General features: G+C 44.0%; 1 protein-coding gene across 5 annotated transcripts; it reads left to right on the top strand.

Annotated features, from left to right (window-relative positions):
- Positions 1-567: 567 nt before the first annotated feature.
- On the top strand, positions 568-23193 carry LOC124479089 (protein ALEX-like). Of its 5 annotated transcripts, XM_047037635.1 has the most exons (8): positions 568-952; positions 2537-3239; positions 5055-5091; positions 10023-10246; positions 10509-11173; positions 16434-16606; positions 22634-22851; positions 23062-23193. In XM_047037635.1, exons 2-4 carry the CDS (start codon positions 2562-2564, stop codon positions 10091-10093), a joined length of 786 nt encoding a protein of 261 aa, XP_046893591.1. In that variant the 5' UTR covers positions 568-952; positions 2537-2561; the 3' UTR covers positions 10094-10246; positions 10509-11173; positions 16434-16606; positions 22634-22851; positions 23062-23193. The 5 variants fall into 5 exon arrangements, with proteins under 5 accessions (XP_046893591.1, XP_046893565.1, XP_046893583.1 ...); XM_047037609.1 differs by lacking the exon at positions 568-952 and having other exon boundaries at positions 2245-3239; XM_047037601.1 differs by lacking the exons at positions 568-952; positions 2537-3239; positions 5055-5091 and adding an exon at positions 16148-16325 and having other exon boundaries at positions 9488-10246; positions 22634-22844.
- The last annotated feature ends 144 nt before the right edge of the window (positions 23194-23337 follow it).

The following is a 23337-nucleotide window of genomic DNA, read 5'->3' as shown; positions in this document are numbered from 1 at the left end:
TATTCAATTAAACTTTTTTTAGCATTGGCGAAACTGAAGGTGTCCGAATATTCCAAAACACGTGTCAAAGTTGTCGTGTGTGAGTCTGGCCAATCATGAAATAGCTGTGTCGTCACTTGAACCCGTGCAGTTGCTCTTGAGAAAATGCGCTCGGCTACACAGCCGGCAGTTCTCGAATCGATCTCACGGTACTTTGATGGCGACGTCACTGTGACGTGTCCTCGGCAACGTCACAGTGACGTGTCCTCGGCGCCGTCTCAAGTCGGACAAAAAGTCTAACCAGAATGCACTTTTTCAAGTCAGCCGCCTGCAGCCGGCTGCAGCGCCGCATTAAGTCGAGTCATGTCGAATAAACCTATTATGTTTTAAACTTTCGGGGGGTTCCAGAACGTCATTCGTTGGTCATAACGTAACCATCTAAATTCCGAACTGATATTTTCGTTTGTGTGTCATTCTGTGATGTGAATTGCTCGAGCTATAGCCTACTGTCACTCTGGAAACTGTACAGTATTAAATCAATTGTTTATGTATGGTACCAATAACTTGCATTTGAGCGAAGTAATACATTATAGTCATAAATAATTTGGAGATTTCCTGAAACAAAACATGTAAGCTGGATCCAGCCTATCCAAGCACCAGCTGTGTCTCTAGAAATGTTCCATACTAGCCTATTACAGCACATCTCTCGCGGACGTCACCGCTCGTGACGTGAACCCTGTTGTTGAGTGAAGAAGTTGTTGAGAGACAGCAAAACATTCTGATCCCGCGTCCTTCATTTACAGCTATAATACCGTTTGATAATCAATTAGTGTAAATATATCTGCAACTTAAGTTTTAGTGTTGACAGTTTAGTTCTTTGTTTTTGTGTTTTTAATAGTGTTTTTTGTGTAGTTGGCTAGTTTAGAGTAGCACACTCATGTGAAGGTGGGCCACCCGAAGGACAGAATTTGAGGTAAATATGTTTTAATACAAACTTTAGCTCTACTATCTGTGTATTTGTATGTTTATCCAACATGAAATAGCCATATAAAAAATGTATGTATATACATTTCTAGCCAATTTGAGTTGGCACTAGTTTTCTAAGTCGGCTAAATTGAGACGTCGTACAGTATCATCTTAATTTGTACAGTAGTTAACTTACAGAGCTGTCAACTCTCACGGTTTCGCCGTGTGACACACGCATTTCACCCATTTCTCACGCTGTCACGCCACACCTTGTATATCTCACGCTGAAAAGGCTACGCCAAACAAGTAGCCAAGCTAACGTTGTAAACATTAACGGACGACGCGCAGGTTAACCGAATGAAGCAACATTGACGCGCAAACAGCCGTGCATGGCCGCGGGAACTAGGGGTGCTGAGGGTGCTGCAGCCCCCCCTGACATCACGAGAATTTAAAATGATATGACTTAAAAATCCACCACCGTGGCACAGCTCCGCAGTAGCGGACTGGCAATCGGGAGCACGGGGAGAAGAATAACTATGGAAAACCAGGGTAAGAAACATAGGGTGGGGCTGAGACAAAGAAATCACCTTTACTAGACAAGGTTTTACCAATTGAAAAACGGCTGTTTATTTTACATGAAGCTCAACTATTTTGCGCTCAAATAAAGGCCAAATAATTTTCGGCTTGCGCGCTATGCGCGCTCGCTTTAAGGATTAAACTCCCTAACAGTGCGTTCACACTGCAGCAACGCAAATCGCTTGCCATCGCTCGCCTTCCCACAGTGCACCACGCTCGGGGGCGTATCGACAGAATAATGCTGAGTTGTAGTTCTCTAAAGTCACTGCTGTAGTTCGTATAATATCATGGCAAAGTGTGCAGACAAATACAACTTTTACACACATTAAGCAAAAATCCAATATGCTTTCTAGATCTGACATGATCTTATCTATTGCACACAATATGTTATTTTTCCGCACTTTGTTTTAAGCCGAGTGAAAGATTAAATGCCACCCGCACTATGTAACCGGTATTGTGCCGGCTGGAATACAGAGTTGTCTATGGTCCATGTTGTATAATGTTGTATTTATAGTGTTTACTCTAATTTGTATTATTAATGTAGGCTATTGTAATAGGTACAAATTCTGCAAGCTAGCACTTATACAATGTTTCCAGTAACGTTGTAAATAAATGTATGCATAGGCCTAGCTGGATTTTGAATGATAACCACACCCTGTATTCAGAACAAACAAATTAAATTCCCTCCCGCTCTTTATATATTTTTGGAGGGAATACATTGGTATAAATACAGGTGCTCTCCATCAATATTCTATCATTCATCATGAATAACGTCCAGAGGATTGCTCTCATCGCCCTGCTCTACAGCCGGAGAAGACCCCGCCGACGCTTCTGGGTTCATCCCATTCGCAGTTTGCGGGTAACCAACGGCGCTTATCACCGGCTGGTTCAGGAGCTACGACTGGACGACGACTTGTTCCAGCGGTACTTTAGGCTGAACCGGGCCGAGTTCGATGACCTGCTGACCATAGTTATTTTCTATGCATTAAATTGTATGTATGGTATTTCTTTGTAGATACCTTGCCACGGGGGATTCGTTCATGACGATCAGCTTCAGTTATCGTGTGGGCGCAAGCACTGTGGCAGGTGTTGTTGGGGCTGTGTCTCAGGCCATTTGGGACTGCCTGGTGGAAGAATTCATGCCTGTGCCAACCAAGCAGGACTGGAGGGACATTGCTGCAGGTTTCCTTCAGAGGTGGAACTTCCCCAACTGCGTGGGCTCCATCGATGTGCAGTCGAACAGTGACGGTGGGACCCTGGGGAACTCTGCGTTTGGTGAGGCCCTGAAAGATGGAACACTGGACCTCCTAGAGAACTCCATCATCCCTGGAGCAGAGCCACGTGGACCACTGCCACACGTCTTCGTAGGTGATGAGGCCTTTCCTCTGCGGAGCAACCTCATGCGCCCCTTCCCTGGGACAAACCTCGCCAGGGAGAAGAGGATGTTCAACTACCGCCTCAGCCGTGCCAGGTTGACAGTCGAGTGTGCGTTTGGTATTCTCTCCAGCCAGTGGAGAATGTATCGGCGTGTCATCGGTGTCAACCCGACAAAAGCAGAGGCGTGTGTGAAGGCCACCTGCGTCCTCCACAACTTCATCCGGAGGTCCAGGAGAGGGGCCACTGGATCTCCAGCAGCCAGTCCTGGCCAGGAGGGGTCAGCAGGTCTCCAGGAGGCTCCACGACTGGGCAGCAACAACGCTGCGCGTGCAGCAATTCACGTGAGGGATGCATTCACTGCATATTTCAATGCAGAAGGTGCAGTGCCCTGGCAGCAATCAGTTCAAATCAATTTAAAAAAAAGCTCATCCTCTGCTTGAGGTGGTGGAAGAGGAGCTGCGGCAGGTGTCTGTGCCTGCTCCAAGGCACCAAGCATCCTCTCTTCAAATGCCGACAGCTTTTCTTTGCGCACCCTCTTTCGGCCAGAGGATGCTGGGGGCTGGCTGGTGGTTGCTGCTGCTCTGGTCTCACTGGCAGGTGTTCCTGGCTCGTTGTCTGGCTGTGTGGCTGCCTGCCCTATTTCATCCTCACTGACCTGGCTGACTGAGGATGTGGTAGCAGGCCTCGGGAAGTTGCTGCTAGAGTCCATGTACTCCATAAATGGAGCCAGGAACCCCATCACAGCAGCAAACTTCCAGGGTTTGTGATTACTCAGGCCTGCTCCACTCCTGCCCAACTCTTTCTCCTTGTTTTTCTCTCTCTTGTAGCTGTCTCTCAAATTTTTTTTTTTTTTTGCAATCCTCAGCTAGAAAGACATTATTTGAAAACTGTTTAATAGACATACACGTTGACATGTGTAAACACGTTCTATTATATTACTCGAAGTGTCTGCTAATCTGTCGATACAACTAGGGAGTCCCAGCCTGGCTAATTAGCTAGCTCTAGTTACCACAGAACGAAGTTACGTAATGTGAGTAGACTGAATTTGAAAGTACAAAATACCCACCAGGAGCATCGACAATTTTGGGCGCCATGCATCATTTTTTATATTAACATCTCTGTACAAATACAGAGACGAGTCATACAGTACGGGGTACCCAGCCACACAAACGATCAGTTTCTCCTCCATCTTGAAACCTAGAAAGCTAGAAATGTTCACCATGGTTGCTACGTTACGAGAAACAAGCAAACACTCCGATTGGACATCGCTAGCGGAAATCGCTCTTCATTTGCTTAAAGTTGAGAAAATCTCAACTCTGTCGCGTCGCTACCCACAATGCACCACGCAAGCGATTCGCCTGGCTCCATAGAAAATGAATGGAAAACCTGTTGTCGCTCGCATCGCGTCGCTGCAGTGTGAACGCACTGTAACTCGCATCACATTGAACACAGACTATGCTTGCATACAGGGCCAGTTCTGGTGGGCCGGTCTGGATCAAAGTCCAGGGCCAATTTTTACTCCCAGTTCCTACCTGCCGCCCCGCAACATTAAGCCCCCGCCAGCACCCCCCTGGTAAAATATGTTCCCGCGGCTATGCAGCCGTGTAAACTCGCCTTTGGGGGGAGTGAAGCTCGCAAAACCTCGCCCGGGGGGGGCTACCAAATCTCACGCCAAGGTTTTTGGAAAAGTTGGCAGCCCTGAGTTAACAATGTTCTCGATAGCACTAACTAGCTTTAAATCGGATGCCTACACACTAGTGGTGTCGTCTCTTTAAGGATACAGAAAATACAAAACAGCTGAAGCTACTTTTGGACAGGTGAAGGCTACAGCTCTAGCTAGTCAAGTAGCGTTAGCTCTACTGTAGAGTAGCAAGCTACTTTTGGACAGTTAGACTAGAGCTACAATAAACCAAGACGTTTTGCAAGAAAAGTAGCATAATGATATGCCACGTCGGACAAATGTTCACGATGAGTAGATGAAGGAAAGTTGATTAACACTAGCTGGTTGTAAATATCTGGATACTGTAGGTCAGGGAAGCTTTCCGTCACTTGTTACGGTCCTAAAAATAACTCCAGGAGCATATGGATAAATACACTTGCACTTAATGTTCTTTGCATTTGATCTACTGTCTAACTGTAGCTAATTCATGTTGCAGGTGTTGATTCCGGACGAACTGGTGGAGGACGAGGAGGGTTTGACACAATTAAAATATAAGAAAATTAATTCAGGCTTTTAAAATGTATTTGAATGAAGTGTTTGTTTATACTGTAAATCGTGTTTTTTCTTCTACAAGCATACACATAATAAGTTACAATACACAATACTTAGCAGCAGCCTGTTATACTTAAAGTTGATTTAAAAAAATAGAGAAGTTAAATTACCTTGATGAGTTTAAGTGAACACATTCAGTTTAGTTTTGCACTATGGGCTAATATGCATTTTATACTTTGTATACAAAAAATATCCATTAAATGCATAAATGGGACTATAAATGGTTCTCAAATGTCTCTAAAAGGTTGTGAAATTGATTCTGCATTTGGTATGCAAAATAAATGTTATGAGGACGTTACATGGACGTCCCGGGGACGTTTGTCTGCGACGTCCCCGGGACTTTCAGAGGACCCTACAAAAAAATATAATGGGGACGTTCCCTTGCGACATCCTGATAACATTCGGGGATGTTCAGGGGACGTCCTGGGGGCGTCATTTTGTTAGCTGGGGCCAGCTTTGTATTGGCTCAAGTTGAGGAAACAGTAGTGGCTGAAATGTTTGCATTTCCAGCAAAAATAAAATTAAGATACTGGTTGTGCAGAGGCTTGGATGAAGGAACAAAAAAAATACTTTCGTTTTGATTTGCACATCCAAACACTGAGCAACTTTATGTTCGTTTGTTTGCTAGCCATGATGTCTCTCCAGGAAAAGCCAATATCGCACTTGCCTTTGCACGATCGTAGCTTAGTTTTTCATGGGCGGGCCAGATTATATGGGCGGGCAAAGCAGAGAGAAGGGCGGTAGCTTGGCTCCTTGCAATGTCACAAGGAGATTTTCAAACCGAGCGTTTGAGCCTTAATTTTCTCAAAGGCAGAGAAGAACACCCAGGGCTTGGTTTACACCTATCGAAAAATGTTGCCACTGGGGGACCAAAGGCAGGCTAGGGGAACTCATATTAATGTTAAATAACCTCCTAAAGTGAAGTTTTCATGTCATGTGTGACCTTAAATGTCTGCACCTCTCTGTTACCAACTGTCTCTGGAGGGGGGGGTGGGGGCTTCACAGGGTGTCTACAGGTATAAACAAGTTAAATTTAAGACTTTTTAAGACCTTAATAGCACTTTCAAATGAAACTAGATAGGTTACAATTTCTGGGGAAATTGTAGGGTGTGCTCACTTGCCTCGGTTGCATGTAGGTCCGTCCTCTTAAGTTTTTTCCCATCTAGTGATATTTTAAAGCATTTAGCCTACTCAACAACCCCCTTCGAAACAAGCGAACCCCCTTTGAAACAAGCTACTGTAACAACGTTGTCACCGGCAGTATTTCAGATGGAATCCAAAAATTCAAACAGTACAGTACCATCTGCTAAATGAAAATATGCCCCCAAAAACGTAAATGACTAGGGTTGCCATGGCTCATACAATTATTGTCACTGTTAATGGTCATTCATTACTTTACCATAATTTCCAAGGGACACAGTGCTTGTGATGGTGGTCGGATCACCTGTACAGAAATGAAAGTGGAATGTAGTTTACGTACATAGTATTAGTATATTGATATTGGAGTAACATCGCACATATGTGATCGTTCGAAAGCAGGGCCCCACAGCGTAGCGTCGCACGTGTGATTCTGAATATTCCATCCAACTATTTTCCGATGGGCAAAAACTATATGATAAACACTACAGTATGGCTTCAAAATGTACAATTAGTAGGCTAACAAGTAACACTAGCAAGTAGTAGCATTGGTACGAGTATTATCTTAGGTTGCTAGGTAACGGAAACTAATTAAAGCGACATAGCTTCCGTTTTGGAAAAATAACTCACGTACTCTGGTGAAAGTGTCTGAAATATTTAGAACTCACGCATCTAAAGGTTAAAACGAATAAACTAATCCAAAAACAGATGTCATGTACAAATTGGAAGAATTAGTGACATGATACTTTTACAGACGCCATTGCTGTGCATGCCATGACCGACTGTGAACGTGATCAGCCACGCGCTAGCGTCTTTGAAAATTCAGGGCTAGCTAAATAAACTATTTTGGGACAAGGTTTTCTAACAGTTCTGAACGTTTATTTTCACTGATTGTTTTGAGGGTGATTTGTGAGAAGCTAAACTTTGATAACATGTATGCATTTTCAGTATTTCAAAATAACTTTCTGGAGGGTTTAATCTAGCTAGAGAAATCCCAACGTAAACAATGTGAATCTTATATAACGCTATATAAAACTACGCTATATAAAACTACATTTCAAACCTATATGCCCCATCCAATTTCTGAAAATATGTTTATATATTTGAAACTATGTCTGTAAAGAAACTCACCTTTGAAGTAACTTATTTCCAGGTAAAATCCATTGTGTGAAAGACGGTGGGGACCCCTGCAAAATCTGTTAAGGAAGCCCAGTTTCAGCTATGTGTTGAAATGGGCATGCGCAAAGTTGTTGCTCAGGGGCAGACTGAGGGGCAAGTTTGCTAAGGAAGAATTATATTCTGTGATGACTTGTCTTTGACAATGAAACTCTTAGAGTCGCTTACCTTTTGGCCACATTTAACAATTTTGTATTACAAAACTATTGGAGCACACATTTTTGTGTCATACAGCTTTGGTGTGCTATACAAATAATGTTTGCTTAATCATGTTACTCATCACACATTGATTGCTTTTGTACATGTTTATAGTAAAGAATGAAAGACTAAATTATATTCATTCTGTCTTTTTTTAAATTAAAGCTATGTGTCTGCATATGAGAAAATTGATGACCAATGACAATGCTGGGGCTGAGCAGCACATGAATTACATGCATTGTCTACATTTATATATATATAAACCACTATATTGCACTCAAGATCCGTTGTCCTGCGACAAAAATAACGTAACCAGCCGACCAAGGGACGACGTCGCGGCAACGTTGTCCACGGGTCTAAAAATAAGGTAACCAGCCGACCAAGGTACAACGTCGCGGCAACGTTGTCCATGGGACCAAAAAATAACGTAACCAGCCGACCAAGGTAACGTCGCGGCAATGTTGCCCAAGGACCTAAAGATGACGTTACCAGCCGACCAAGGTACGACGTCGCGGCAACGTTGTCCATGGGACCAAAAAATAATGTAACCAGCCGACCAAGGTACGACGTCGCGGCAACGTTGCCCACGGACCTAAAAATGACGTTACCAGCCGACCAAGGTACGACGTTGTACACGTCCGTTTTTGACGTCTGTACACGTCAAAAATTCACGTGTGTACACAAACGTGATTTCAGACGTTTTGGCACAGTTGGCGTTCGATATTGCCGCAACGTCATGTGTTAGCTGGGCCATTAACTCTATGAGTTGGGCAGACGTAAAAAATTGACGTCTGTACACGTAATGACATCTGTACAAGGCTGTTTTGACGTCTGTACACGTTTTTTTCTGAGGGGAAACCAGATAACGATTATTCCAAGAGTGAAAACCTGTCCACACTCAACCAATCTTGATTGAATTAAGGTTAAGAAATAGGCTAATATAAATTGGCAGTGACATTATCAACAACTGTAGGCTATTTTGTAAGTCACTGAAAAAATAATAACGTTTGTATACTATATCATATTCACATTTCGAAATTTAAGTTTACATTTAAGTTTTTTTAAATGCCCACTAGATGGCAGTGTGAGTGCAAAAATAATAAGGGCAATGGTCAATGTGATGAGTATACCCAAGGATAAATTGTGGCGCAACAGCAAGCAAAATAACATTACAATAAAACAGGTTAGGAATACACAGCGTTGAAGACAGCTGGACAGTACACAGAGAAGCCTTATTAAAGAAATAAAACACGTAATACCCATGGCAATATACAAGTAATATTCAACACAGTGACTATACAACATATTGTTTATGTAATTGAGAGTAAATGAAAATGCACAGGGTCTGTTTTTTTCCCCTGGATAGGGATGGGAACCTATCAGTAGTGGTAGTGGTTCCCAACCCTGGTCCTCAGGGCACCCCTGTCCTGCATGTTTGAGATGTTTCCCTGCTCCAACACACCTGATTAAAATGAATGGTTATAAGCAGGCTTCTGCAAAGCATTATTTCGAAGCGGCGTGCCGAAAACCCCCTTACCTGTTCTAAAATCAGCGTAAACCACGGACTTGCAGGGCTTATTGGTTTTCTAAAACTGTTAGGCTACTACAAATATTTGATATGGTTTCATCAATAAAAACAATTAGAAACAAAATAGTTTAATAATAAACCGTCATTCTTCCGCTACTACAAAGTTCCTACATAAATCATTGCCACGCAACAGCCAGATGGTCATCTTTGCCGTCTTTTTCAACTTGAAATATTCGATGCGCAGTAATATAGAATGTTAAAGAATGTTGTGAGGTTATGCTGGATTTTACAACGGCATGGAATGCGATATAGCCAATCACAATCAAGGATGGGAACAACCAGTTTTAGAATTTCAGATTTGCTCATTTGAGTGAGTTTGATTTGAGCGTTTATGTAATGATTCTTTTTCATAAAGACTACGGATGACCACTATAAGGATGGAAGCTCTCCCAAATGGCAGAGACACATTATATTTTCTGAGGTGTAAGTTAGGGGGGAGAACAGTAGTAGGCAGGGGCAAAGAAAAGATTGCTTATAATGTCTGCCAACCTAACCATCAGAAAGACACTTAACCTAGACAGTCTCTACAAATTTAATAAAATGGTTTACCAATGGAGAGTAACAATCGTTTAGAACTTTTTAGAAAATTATTTGTCACTGTGAGTAGTAGTACATATGAGTAGGCTAATACAACATACTTTCCAATAAACAAGCTCTGTTGTTTTAAGTAATTACATTTTTGAAATTGATAAAAGGATATAAAAGAACATATAACAACAATTTCTGATCTTTGTGGTTTTCTCCTTTTCTCAGCTGGTTCAAACATAAAGAAAGTTGTTGTGCGACTGTCAATGCCAGAAGGGGAATTTATAAATAAAATTTGATCTGAGTTCACAAGCGTCCAAGGAGACTTCAGCCTGTGCAGAGTCGACAGACAGAGAAGAATACATGTCCTGGAGCTCTCCTCCATCTGTCCATCTGCAATCAAGGAATGTTCTGTCCTGCAAAGATCAGCAGTGTACATCAAACCAAATGAGGTGAGTGCCTTTGATGTGCATCAGTGTTGTTCTGTGAGGGCATCATTACATTGCACTGACAAAAGAAATGCAGCCAATATGTTACTTGATAAACGCCTTGTTTCACAAGGAAATCTATTAGCCATTTCCCTGGGCTGTTAGGCGATTTGGGTAGACTTCCTCGCTCTGGAAATACTTACTTACTATCATTTAGGATGTAAAGGTTAATGAAATTGTAGGACCCTTCACATGCATGCTAACATTGTTTATTACTTAATTTTAGGGTATTACGTCAAACTCCTCCACAGCACATAACCAAACGCCAGCTGCACTGCCAACCACAGTCCCAGCCTTTCCCTCTGCTACCATCTCAGCCCCTGGTCCTTCTGCTACCATCTCAGCCCCTGGTCCTTCTGCTACCATCTCAGCCCCTGGTCCTTCTGCTACCATCTCAGCCCCTGGTCCTTCTGCTACCATCTCAGCCCCTGGTCCTTCTGCTACCATCTCAGCCCCTGGTCCTTCTGCTACCATATCAGCCCCTGGTCCTTATGCTACCATCTCAGCCCCTGGTCCTTCTGCTACCATCTCAGCCCCTGGTCCTTCTGCTACCATATCAGCCCCTGGTCCTTCTGCTACCATCTCAGCCCCTGGTCCTTCTGCTACCATCTCAGCCCCTGGTCCTTCTGCTACCATATCAGTCCCTGGTCCTTCTGCTACCATCTCAGCCCCTGGTCCTTCTGCTACCATCTCAGCCCCTGGTCCTTCTGCCACCATCTCAGCCCCTGGTCCTTCTGCTACCATATCAGCCCCTGGTCGTTCTACCATCTCAGCCCCTGGTCCTTCTGCTACCATCTCAGCCCCTGCCTTTTCCCCTGTTACCTGTCCAGCTCAAAGTCCCACATACATCTCCTCCACTCCATCAACACCAGACCAGGAGGACTTTGAAGAGTAAGTGCTTGCATTTTCTTTAGGTCCTATCATTTCTAACCCAAATAAGCTAAGAACTGGCTCTGCAGCTACTGATAAGGCAAACGTTAGAAATGCAAGCACAATACCACATATGGCCACTATCTTGATTGGAGATGCCATGACAGCACATGTTAAACTGGCAAAGACAGAAAATATTTGTCCTAGCAACACATCTGTCGAGGAACTGTCATCAGAGGTACAAACAATCCTCAACAATAAACCAAACAACCCTAAGATTATCATCCACACTGGCTCGTTTGATATCCTACACAAGAAAACTGGCACTGAGATACTTAAAAAACATTTCACCCAGCTACTGAACACACTCAACAGATATCAAGATGTATTCATCAGTGGACCGATTGCAGGAAAAGAAACCTTCAGTCGACTACTATCTTTCAACACATGGTTGGCATCTGTCTGTCTGGCACACAAACTGAGATTTATCGATAATTTCAATGTGTTCTGGAACTGTGCAGACCGTTTTCAAGCTGACGGACTCCACCCAAACCGTAGAGGATCTCGACTACTAACAGCAAACATCAGTCACATGCCCCTGACCACAAATCAAGTTTCTCTCCCTATCCCTATTATGTCTAAGCTGACTGACGCATCCCAAACAACCTCCCATCGAACAGAACATTCAAACAGCCTCCTGCAAGGACATGGGCCTTGCACAGATCTGCACCCCCCGGATGAATTCCCTTGTGATGGAACAGCTCAGTGACATTGACTTTCCCAAAGAAAAGCTACGCTAGGACAGCCACCATGCTATTTCATTAGACATACCGGTCATCATCACAAACAGAAAATGGCATGGTAAAATGCATGGTTACAAACCTGAAACTAGTGTTAGAAGTCACAGAACTATCCATATTCTTCCAACAGATTTATCAACCCCTGTTTTATCTGTTAATACCCCACAGATGAAACTGGCCCTTCTCAATGTTAGATCACTAAATAACAAAACATTTCTAGTTAATGATCTGATCGAAGAAAACAACTTAGACTGCATCTGTCTAACTGAAACCTGGCTAAACAATGACACGGCAACAGCAACTCTGATAGATGCGTGTCCGCCCGATTACAGCTTTCACCAAGTTTCTAGGAAATCAAAAAAAGGTGGAGGAGTCGCAGCAATTTTCTCCTCTAAACTGTTGTTCAAAATTACTGAGCTAGGTGAATTCACATCATATGAATATCTTGCTATAGAGCTCAAAACCGAATCAATACTTTTTGTTATTATATATCGGCCACCCAAGCACTCGCCAATATTCATACAAGAATTCTCTGAACTATTATCACTATGTGTCACTAGATATGACAAAGTAGTTTTAAACGGAGACTTAAATATCCAAGTAAATAAAAAAGCAGACCCAAGAACTATTGAGCTCTTAAATCTCCTCGACAGCTTCGATCTAACTCAACACATAACAGACCCAACACACCAGCACGGAAACACACTAGATCTAGTGATAACAACTGGACTAAATATCAATAATATTTCGATAACTGATCTACCCCTCTCAGACCATCATTATATACTTTTTAATGTGGAAATCATCCTAACAAAAAACACAAAATAATTCTTAGTCCAAAGAAGAAATTTAGACGATTCAGCTATGATTAAATTTTCTGAACAATTTCGGTCTATATGAGCCAACTAATCATGATTGCTCTCTGAATGAAATGGTAGAGAACCTCAATGATGCACTATTAACTGTGTTAGACTCTGTTGCTTCACCAAAAACCAAAAAGAAGTGCACAAGCAGAACCTCCCCATGGCTGAGAAATAAAAATGTTAGTGAAACGAAAAGAAAATGCCGTGCAGCAGAGAGAAAATGGAGGAAAACAAAGATCACTATCCACTACAATATCTACAAAGATACACTAACCACCTATAACAAAACCACCCGTCTAGCAAGGAGAGAATATTTCTCCAACATTATTACAGAAAATGTAGTTCTTTTCTCCACCATTGACCAGCTGTTAAACACTGTCCCTGTCCCACCCCCATCCTCAGCAGTTAAATGTGAAGAGCTTGCTTTGTTCTTCAAGAAGAAAATAACTTTGATCAGAGCTGGTATAATTAATAGTGGGGTCGAAACTGACATCAGTAGATTCTGCAACATAACCATGAGCACATTTACCTGTATCACACTTAGTGAACTTTCCAAAATTGTCAGCGAATCTAACTCCACAACCTCAGATATTGATCCTATACCCACAACATTCTTTAAGCGAGTGTTTGATAGTGTCTCAGGTCCGGTGCTAGAGATTATAAACACATCCCTTAGAACTGGCGTCTTCCCAGATGCCTTCAAAACAGCTGTTGTAAAGCCCCTATTAAAGAAACCCAAATTGGATAACAGTCTACTTGCAAATTACAGACCAATATCAAACCTTCCATTAATAGTAAAGTACTGGAAAAGATAGTTTTAGTCCAATTAAATTATTTTTTTGAAGAAAATAACATCCTGGAAGTCTCGCAGTCAGGTTTCAGGAAATATCACAGTACTGAAACTGCTCTCACCAAAATAATTAGCGACCTCAGATTAAACTCTGATTCAAATAAAGTCTCTATCCTTATCCTGCTAGATCTTAGTGCAGCATTTGATACCATTGATCACGACATCCTAATCAATAGACTGGAAAAGCTTATTGGGTTCACGGATAGTGTATTGAACTGGATAAAATCATATGTCACAGGAAGGAGGTTTTATGTTAGTTTAGGAGACCATAGGTCCAAGAAACATGAGAACTGCTATGGGGTTGCTCAAGGAAGTTGCTTAGGTCCATTACTTTTTTCTCTTTATATGTTACCACTCGGAGACATAATCAGAGAACATAACATCGATTTCCATAGCTATGCAGATGACACACAACTATATATATCCACTGAACCCAACGATGCAACGGCCATCAATTCCATTACCAATGCCATTATTGTTGGCAATAAACAAATGGATGAATGATAACTTTCTTAAATTAAATAAAGACAAAACCAAAATGATGCAGAGAAGTTAATTCATGCTTTTATATCCAGCCGGCTGGACTCCTGTAACGCACTTTTCACTGGTCTTCCCAAGAAAACCACTGAAAGACTACAGCTCATTCAAAATTCTGCAGCTAGATTATTAACCAAAACTAAAAGGAGAGAACACTTTAGTCCTGTCCTAGCTACTTTACACTGGCTCCCTGTTACCTTCAGAATTGACTTTAAGGTCCTTTTCCTCATATACAAAGCTCTTCACGGACAAGGACCTGGCTACATTGCTAACTCCCTTATAAACTACACACCAGCTAGAACACTGCGATCATCAAATGCAGGCCTATTAGAGGTCGCCAGAAGCAGTCATAAGAAGATTGGTGATTCGGCCTTTGCTAATTATGCCCCAAAACTATGGAACAAATTACCCATAAATATTAGGGAAGCAAACACGCTAGACAATTTTAAAAGACAGCTTAAAACCTACCTTTTTACCGAAGCATTTAAGTAATTTTATCTCAGAAGGGTTTTACTACTTTTATTAGTTATATTATTGTTGCTATTTTAATTATTACTTTTATCACTTGTATTATTGTTTTTATTGTTTTTATTGATTTTATGTAAAGCACCTTGAGCTACAATTCTTGTATGAAATGTGCTATATAAATAAAGTCTTACTTACTTACTTTAGACACCATGCCATTATTTTGGACATGTATAGTACAAATAAATGCAATACATATAATGAAAATCACATTCTTACTATATTAATAAAATATTTTAAGTGTTTAAATACAGTAAAAAATACATTATGGGCTATAGTAGCTAGTGTTTTCAAATAACAATGCAGACCTTACGTTTGTGTTAGTGATGTTACTCCTGCCCTTTATTCCTCTCCATAAAGATTCATAGACATTGCTGCCATACTGCTGACTCTCAGGTCAAGGGTTAATGATTTTGCTCCCACCGCCAATCAGATCAACGTACTTCGTAATGAAGAGTTTGATGGCGCATTGAGAGCCTTCAAACGGCCCGCATTTGACCCTGAGTCAAAACTTGATGTAGTTTTTATTAGTGCTGTCAGTTTAACGTGTTATTAACGGCGTTAACGCAAACCCAAATTAACGGCGTCAATTTTTTTATCGCGCGATTAACGCTCTTTTTGGCCTAGCAAACTTTGTAGTTTTTTTTCACATGCTGTTGCAACAACTACCGAAGTTAGAAAAACTACAACACCACACCGGATCTAGCTAGACCGGAAACAAAACAACAGGCACGCCACACACTTGTTTGGCTTGCGATCCGGCTAAAGCGTAGTAGCAGAGCCCGTTTACGGATATGAGACATTCTCTGGTAGTAGGTTAACGTTACGTTTTGAGTTGATGGCGAGCGCGAGACGCCGAAATGGATGCCAATAAGATTCTGAATGGAAAGTTTACTTTTAAAAAGTTGCCAAATAGTTCCATTGACAAGACCAAAGTGATCTGTGTGTTTTGTCGTTGTAAACTGAGCTATCATCGCAGCACGTCCAGTCTGAAATACCACTTGATGGCCAAGCACACAGATGATGCGAATTCTCCGCCCCCTCGTCATAGCCAGGCGATTGCAATGTTGTTTTCAATAACAAAAAATATTTGCACGAAGCAATCCGAACCACTTTTCCATGTTGATAAGAGCATTACAATTTGAAAAAAGAATGGGACAAAAAGAAATCAAGGGACATTTAGAATAGATAAAAATGTGCGATTAATTGTGATTAATCGCGAGTTAACTATGACATTAATGCGATTAATCGCGATTAAACATTTTAATCGTTTGACAGCACTAGTTTTTATTGATGAGGACGGTCAAGGGGCCATAGATACAGGCGGGCATGTTGGTATGTATAATTGAAGGGAACATAAACAATTGATTTGTTACTCGCTTAAAAGGCTGTAAAAAAAAAATATATTCTTTCTTTCTAGCCCTTCACAACAAGATGTACAAAGTTGTGGGCCAAATGTTGTCTGTCTGCCTGGTCCAGGGGGGGTGTCACCAAACTTCTTTGCAAAAAGGCTTTTCAACCAAGTCTTTTGTGTACCATCTGGCCCGTTCGCCATTTAGGAAGTTGGAGACCATAGTCTTAGGACTAAACTACAGAATGCAAGTTTCAAAATCATAACAAATCTTTACAGATCATTCCATATGGACTTACTTCTGTTTTGAAATAGTGACATACATCTTTTTGACCTAGTGTTGTTATATTTTTAGATAAGCTGTGCAGAGGCGCTAGAAGATGCCAGACATGCCGTAAATGACATGACTGAAGAGTTGGCTCTGATGGGAGCTCTACGGCACCTCCGGTCCTTGGAGCACAGGAAGGTGCTGATAGAGGCGGTTCTTCAATTCTACTGTGAGGGACGAATACATGCAGCCCTCCAACAGTAAGTTCAGTCAAGACAATCACGTATTAGATTTGAGCATTTATTGTTACATGACATGGACATGTAGATTTACTTTGGCGGAGTGGATGATCTAAGGGAAGCACTCCCTGCCTCCTCGATGCAACACATACATACATGACATATGAGGCAGGGAGCAATAGAGATATTATCCCCCTGTTGGATAGATACACAGACAGCATGGGGGAGAAGGGGACGGTGGAGGGTGGCAGCAGCACTGATCATACAACGACCGGGGTGAGTGTGTGCATATCCGCGCGTCTTTTAAAGACGCCTTATCGGACGTGGCCCAATGGATATGCACTGCTACATGGGTGTGGTAGTGGGAGGAGTAAGGAAGGTGGAGTAAGACACCTTACGTCCCCGATCACTGACTGACGCGCGCTGCCCGATTGCCCTGCCAGAACTAGCTGCGCTTATTTCAGTCAAGACAATCACGTATTAGATTTGAGCATTTATTGTTACATGACATGGACATGTAGATTTACTTTGGCGGAGTGGATGATCTAAGGGAAGCACTCCCTGCCTCCTCGATGCAACACATACATACATGACATATGAGGGAGGGAGCAATAGAGATATAATCCCCCAAACACACGCCACCACTCCGCCATGCAGACTATGTGTAGAGCGGACTGCCGCTGCTCCTGAGCCACAGGAGGACCCCCTGAAATCCCACTACGTACGTACTAGTGGCAAAAACAAGCGTTTTCTGGATGCGGGGGTCATGCTAACATTAACGATGACTAAGACTATGTGTGCATATCCATCGTGTTACATACCATCTGATGTGCGGTGTACCGAGCCGTCCCACGCGCACATCCCGTCCAGACCCGGTGCTGGACGGAAGGTGAACCTGCGACAACCCAAATACACCGACCATCTACCCGGTACCCTTCTCATCCAACATCGGGCAGATAGCTACCTCCAGAGAGCTGCCCCTCTTTGCGCCCGTCAGCGAACCCATCAGGATGTACACAAAGGCAGCATGTACGCCGGAACACGAAGATATGCTTATCTAGTGAGAATGACTAGTGTCAGCAGAGCACCTGCTGTTCCCTGGCCGGTATCCAGGGTGTCTCTGCAGATATCTTGACTCGGACGCTGGATTCTGATCGATTGCTACCGAATCATAGCACGTCTGCGGATCACCAGTGCTGAGCCAAGATCTACAGGGACATTCTACAATGCTTGTGATCCGGTAACCTCTCATCCATACAGGGCAGAGTTACAGCTGTCTCTAGAGACCCATCCTCTAGCGCCCGTCGGCAACCCCAAAGATGTACGCGAGGCGCATGTTGTACCATCAGTGTTCCTATGTGAGAATGAGATAAACAAATGTGTCGGCAGAGCACCCGCCGTTCCCTGGAGTCCAGGGTATCTCTAGAGATTTCTCGATTCAGACACTATGGATTCTGATTGATAGCTACCAGATCAGAGCACGTCTGCGGATCACCACGCCTAAACCGAGATCTAAAGAGATATTCTACTGTTATGGGTTAACAAGCCGACCCAGTCACCATCTGTAATGCAGGCTCGTGTATTGACACACTGCGATTAGTCCTTTGACCACATGGCCGCAAGCTCGTTCACGTCAAGCTCATAGATCTCTGGACACCTACGATGTCCAGGGTATTGGGGGGCGTACATGGCGCTCATAAGCCGAGGACGACCAGTCCCCATCATTCCAGCGTGGCTAGGCACTTGAAGATGCCCAGGTGGCCGCCTCAATCCGGAAGCTTTGCGATGTATACCAATCCTGGGACAGCCCACAGCGAATCGTTGAGCGAACCAGGATTTCGTCATGGCCTTGCCGGCATCGGTGACAACAGGGACTCGGAAGGCGGGACTCGGAAGGCGTCACCCCGGGCGACAAGGCGTGACATAGGAGAGTGGACAAAACGCAGTTAGATCGAGAAATCACAATAGAGGCACCTTGCAAAGTATCAGGTTGGAATGTTCAGGACACTAAACGTTCACTGCACAATAGTGGTGAATTCCCCACACCGTGAAACATTGTTGTGAAAACACTGACTCGAGTGTTATCGCCGTATAGGGCCCTAGTACCCTTGATCAGTCGGACACCAGTAATTTGAAGAGCATAGCCCTATGACAAGCAATGTCACGGAAGTCTCACATAAGTGGCCCTCGACCAACATAACCCTCAGTGGCCTATGTGCAAGATGGGTAGATGATAGTAGACGTAATCTTGATCCGAATTCTGCTCTCTTGGCCCGTTCAGCAGCTTGCTGAGGGCTCCAAACACCTTAATTGAACACCCCGATACCAGTGTGTAACACGTCTGCGCTGTGCGCTCATTGCCCCTGCTTAGACCACAAAGTTGCATCCTTCATCCATCAGTGTGGATTGAAAAACGTCCTCATGTATTCGCCGGCAGACAACATAGGCCTACATGTGCACCGCGCACTCACCCGGGCCTAAGGTCTAGCACCGTCCGAGAAATGGCGGCATGCTTGCCTATCGGAACTCCTGAAATGAACAAGACAGTGCGCCACACCGTCTCTATAGCCTGAAAGAATGCGGTGCGCAATGAGATTCCCACACTCTGGTCTGCAAGTGAGCAGTCTGACTAGATTGATATGCACAGACCTCCTTATGATGTGGACCTTGCTTCGATATTATAACAGTAAACTTTTTCCTACGCAATAACAAGCATCACGATGGAATGCAATTCGTGTAAAGCCGTGAGATACGTCTCAAGAGCCAGGAAGTAACCCCGTGGCCACAAGGCCTTGTCCGGAGAGCTCGATAACCCCCAACATAAAGAGGCAGCCTCGTCGATACGAAAATCGAGGCGGAGGACGACTCCATGGAATCGTGATAAAATACCCGAAGCCGCGCCAAAGGCCGCACAGCCTAGCATGGGTTGAGAAGTCCAACAGACGGGACACGAACTCTGGGGCACGATGCATGCATAGAAGCGGGGCCCGAGCGGCCACCACGACGCAGAGGACACGCTCCGAGGGTAACAACGCACGCATGAAACGCTATCAGGAAATGCCGAGACACCTAGAGGCAGCGCGGGTGGAGATCACGGAACATCTTGACAATCGTCCAGCAGGTGCACGATGCCGACTGGTGCTCATTACCAGGATCCAACATGGAGCCACCGACAGCGTGTCGATGTGTGCGGGCCGCTGCGGCGGCCGATACCACCGAGAGTAGGCTACAGCTGCCGCCCACCGACGCCAATTAGGTGCCACTGAGAGGCATGCAGCAGAATGCGCGGACCACCGGTCGTTGACCTGCAGGCAGCCTGAGAAATCGCTGTCTACTTGAGATGTGAATGTCAGAGTTAAATCCAGTCCCTCAGAACAGACGACAGGAGGGACCGTTGCAATCGTTTGGTTTCTCGTAACTGATAACCTATACTCGCGGTGAATCTAAATATTGCACTCGGAATAAAGCGTCTGCTAAATGACCATTGTACCGCAGTCACATTAACACTGATGATGTCAGTCATACCAACCTGCAGAGACCCATTTCCGGGTGGCGGCTTCTCCCACCGGGAACTCCCGGGAGACGTGGAATGTCTGTATCAGAGTATATTGAGTAGCCTACTATTGGATTCAGACACCTAAAATGATGGTTCGACTACAATTTGTAAATTTAAATGTACAGTATATATATGTTTTACCTCCCAAAAAATCCCATACCTTATACAATGTATTTATGTATTATTTTCAGCACTACCATTAGTAACTTAAAGCACTTTTGGCACTTGTTTTCCACAATGTATGCTTCATGTTTTGGCTGCTTGCAATGTTTGGGACTACCTCGCTGTTATGATCAGTGACCTATGCTCTTTTGTAAAGCTCTCTCTTGGAAGTCGCGTTGGATAAAAGCGTCTGCTAAATGCATAAACGTAAATGTAATGTAGTAACACCAAATCAACACTTGGTCCAAGGGTTCTTCCCAACTACCTCAGAAAGGTGGGGTTAATCTCATTCAGTTTTTATATCAAATACAATTCAATATAGTAGTGCATTTGTACACGCGGTGAATCTAAATATTGGCTTCTCCCGCCCGGAACTCCCGGGAGACGTGGAATGTCTGTCTTGACAGTTTCAAAGCATGTATGCAGATAGACGTACTTTCATGCGATGGTGCAACAGTACCCATCGACCCACTAGACTATAGCCACAGCGTAGGGGCACTCTGACGGCCCATCACACGTCAAATACACCCGCAACGATTTGCATAGCCACACTCCGCACATTAGATGCGTGAGTCCAATTATCCCCACGCTCCCACAGCATGAGTACGGTGGGGCCCACAGCTTGCTAGCTTGTTCCTTCCGGCAAGTACCTAGCATGACACTCGTAGCTAGCAACGCTAGATGCTGGTGTTTACCGTTACGGTACCCTCTTGCCAGAAGGCCTACATGTTTTGCCACACCAGCGTAGTGCATAGAGCTAGATAACCGGACGTTCATTTTGTCCGAAGTCACACATCCGAGATGGTAGTCTACGCTGTGGGCCCACACACGACGACAGACAGATACTGTGACGCTACTCAACTGGTTAACCGATAATATAGGGATACCATATTTCACCTTAGTGTGTATTTGACGTTTGAAGTAATTTGGCTGCCTTAACATCTGCCCGGAGACAGCAGACGAATTTAGCGTCTCTGGCTAACTGCTCAATTACACTTTCTATTGATCAGTGCACACCCCTGAAATAAAGAAAATTACAATGAACAATATTGGCAAGCTGTTACGTAAGCATCGGCTAATACATTCCCGAAATCCGAGTATTCCGTTGCACAGCGTATACTACTGAATGCCATGGCAATCAAGCAATACAATCGATTTAAAGAGCCGCAGATACACAACCCTCTCATTCGGGTACGCCATTCCTGATTACCAGCCGGTGGTGTCCTAAGACACGGTACCACGTCATTCCTCCCCTGAAGTCAATGCGAAGTCGAAGGCCACGGGAGCGCCTCCGAAGCAGTACCGGGGATCGGCGGATCCACCGCTGTCGTCGACCCCTCCTCCAGCGCGACGACCCGAGCACTCGTTTCCGCCAGAGACCTCGACGTCCAGAGGGGCCAACAGCACCGGGTCTTCCTCCCTGGACCAGAGCATTCTCAGCGGGCACCGTTCGGGAAGAGAAGGAAGGAGAAAGGAGCGGCCTTGCAGCACTCCACGAACGTGCAGTTCATCATGATTACACTCAAGGAAAGAGACACGACCAAGACATTGTAGAGTCCAGGATGCGTTGAACCGCCAATCCTGGTAGCAGGCGATCTTTGAGCCGACGCGAGTTACGCCGGGCCCGGCTACCTGCATCGTCGCAACCGCCGTCGGGGTGGTTCTCAGAGGCTGCAAATCCAGGCGAATGCCCGAAACCTCCCGCAAACACCCCCAACAACAACAGGCCACCCCCGGATCGCAAGAGCCGGACACAGCAACACAGGCGAAAGCAACAACCAACAACGCAGGAATACAAACACATTGGCAGCAGCACTGATCATACAACGACCGGGGTGAGTGTGTGCATATCCGCGCGTCTTTTAAAGACGCCTTATCGGACGTGGCCCAATGGATATGCGCTGCTACATGGGTGTGGTAGTGGGAGGAGTAAGGAAGGTGGAGTAAGACACCTTACGTCCCCGATCACTGACTGACGCGCGCTGCCCGATTGCCCTGCCAGAACTAGCTGCGCTTATTTGTCTATGCTTGTATTACAAGCATATAAAGTAACAACTGCAGCATAGCAAATTGAACTGACCTTGGTGTTCCAAATATTTCTCTATATATCTCTCTCTATATATATATATATACACGAATAACATTGAGATATATATATAAAAATAATATTACACACACACACAATCTCAATGTTATTCGTTTGGAGAAATTTGCAATCATGTAAACAAACTGCAGTTTACATGATTGCAAATTTCGCCAAACGAATAACATTGAAGTACATCACGATAGTAACAGTACAGGTAATTTTGTTCTTGTAATCTTTGTGTCAGATTCAGAGAAGGACTGGCTGCTCTTGGTGTTCTGGAGAAAGTCACCACACATCCTCAAGCCTTTGAGAACATATTCCTCCAGGACACAACATCCCTGAACGCCAATGACATAGTGGGGCTTTTCTAGACCAGTTGGCGATCCTTTCCAGGATCAAACAGGAGGCGGTTGGAGGCAAGGACCATAGCCTTCTGGAAGGATTGGCTCCTGGAGGTAGAAAGTATGGGTCCCTGTGCCAATTAATCTGTTCTTGCATAATAAAGTACTTGCTTGTCATGATAAATATATCAAAGTATGCAAACATTATTCAAGAACCATGCTATATAGTGGCCAAATTGTTTTTATTTCTTAGTATCTTCTACTGGCTATGATCACATTGTTTGTCACTCTTATTCCAAAATATCTTATTTTCTTCTTCCCCATTATACAGGTGGACTTGCCTTTCCAATTACATTGGAGCACGTCTTAATTTTCGCTACAGGCCTGCGAAGAATTAGCCTGGTCCTAACCAGACCCTCGTACATTTCATTTGTACAGAGGGTCTGGGATCGCTCCATTGACAAGCGTTAACTTCCTTAAAGGCGGGTACTCTGTTGAAGTTTAAAACTATTGGATCTGCCCAGAGTCACTCTGATCTGCCATAACCAATCGCTAACATTCACCTTAGCCAACTCCTTCACCACTGCTGTAACGGAGCTAGCTGCCG

This window comes from Hypomesus transpacificus, chromosome 2 (genome assembly GCF_021917145.1).
Source record: "Hypomesus transpacificus isolate Combined female chromosome 2, fHypTra1, whole genome shotgun sequence".
Taxonomy (NCBI): Eukaryota; Metazoa; Chordata; class Actinopteri; order Osmeriformes; family Osmeridae; genus Hypomesus; species Hypomesus transpacificus.
The sequence above is the reverse complement of the archived record's forward strand: the minus strand, read 5'-3'. Positions and strand labels throughout refer to the sequence as shown.

What these genes read in the sequence shown, in the direction of transcription:
- LOC124479089 (XM_047037601.1), top strand. Translation starts at nt 10,158, where the DNA reads ATGTCCTGGAGCTCTCCTCCATCTGTCCATCTGCAATCAAGGAATGTT. An exon ending in TGTACATCAAACCAAATGAG is followed by an intron (nt 10,247 to 10,508) that starts GTGAGTGCCTTT and finishes ACTTAATTTTAG; the next exon opens with GGTATTACGTCAAACTCCTC. An exon ending in GACCAGGAGGACTTTGAAGA is followed by an intron (nt 11,174 to 16,147) that starts GTAAGTGCTTGC and finishes CTTTCTTTCTAG; the next exon opens with CCCTTCACAACAAGATGTAC.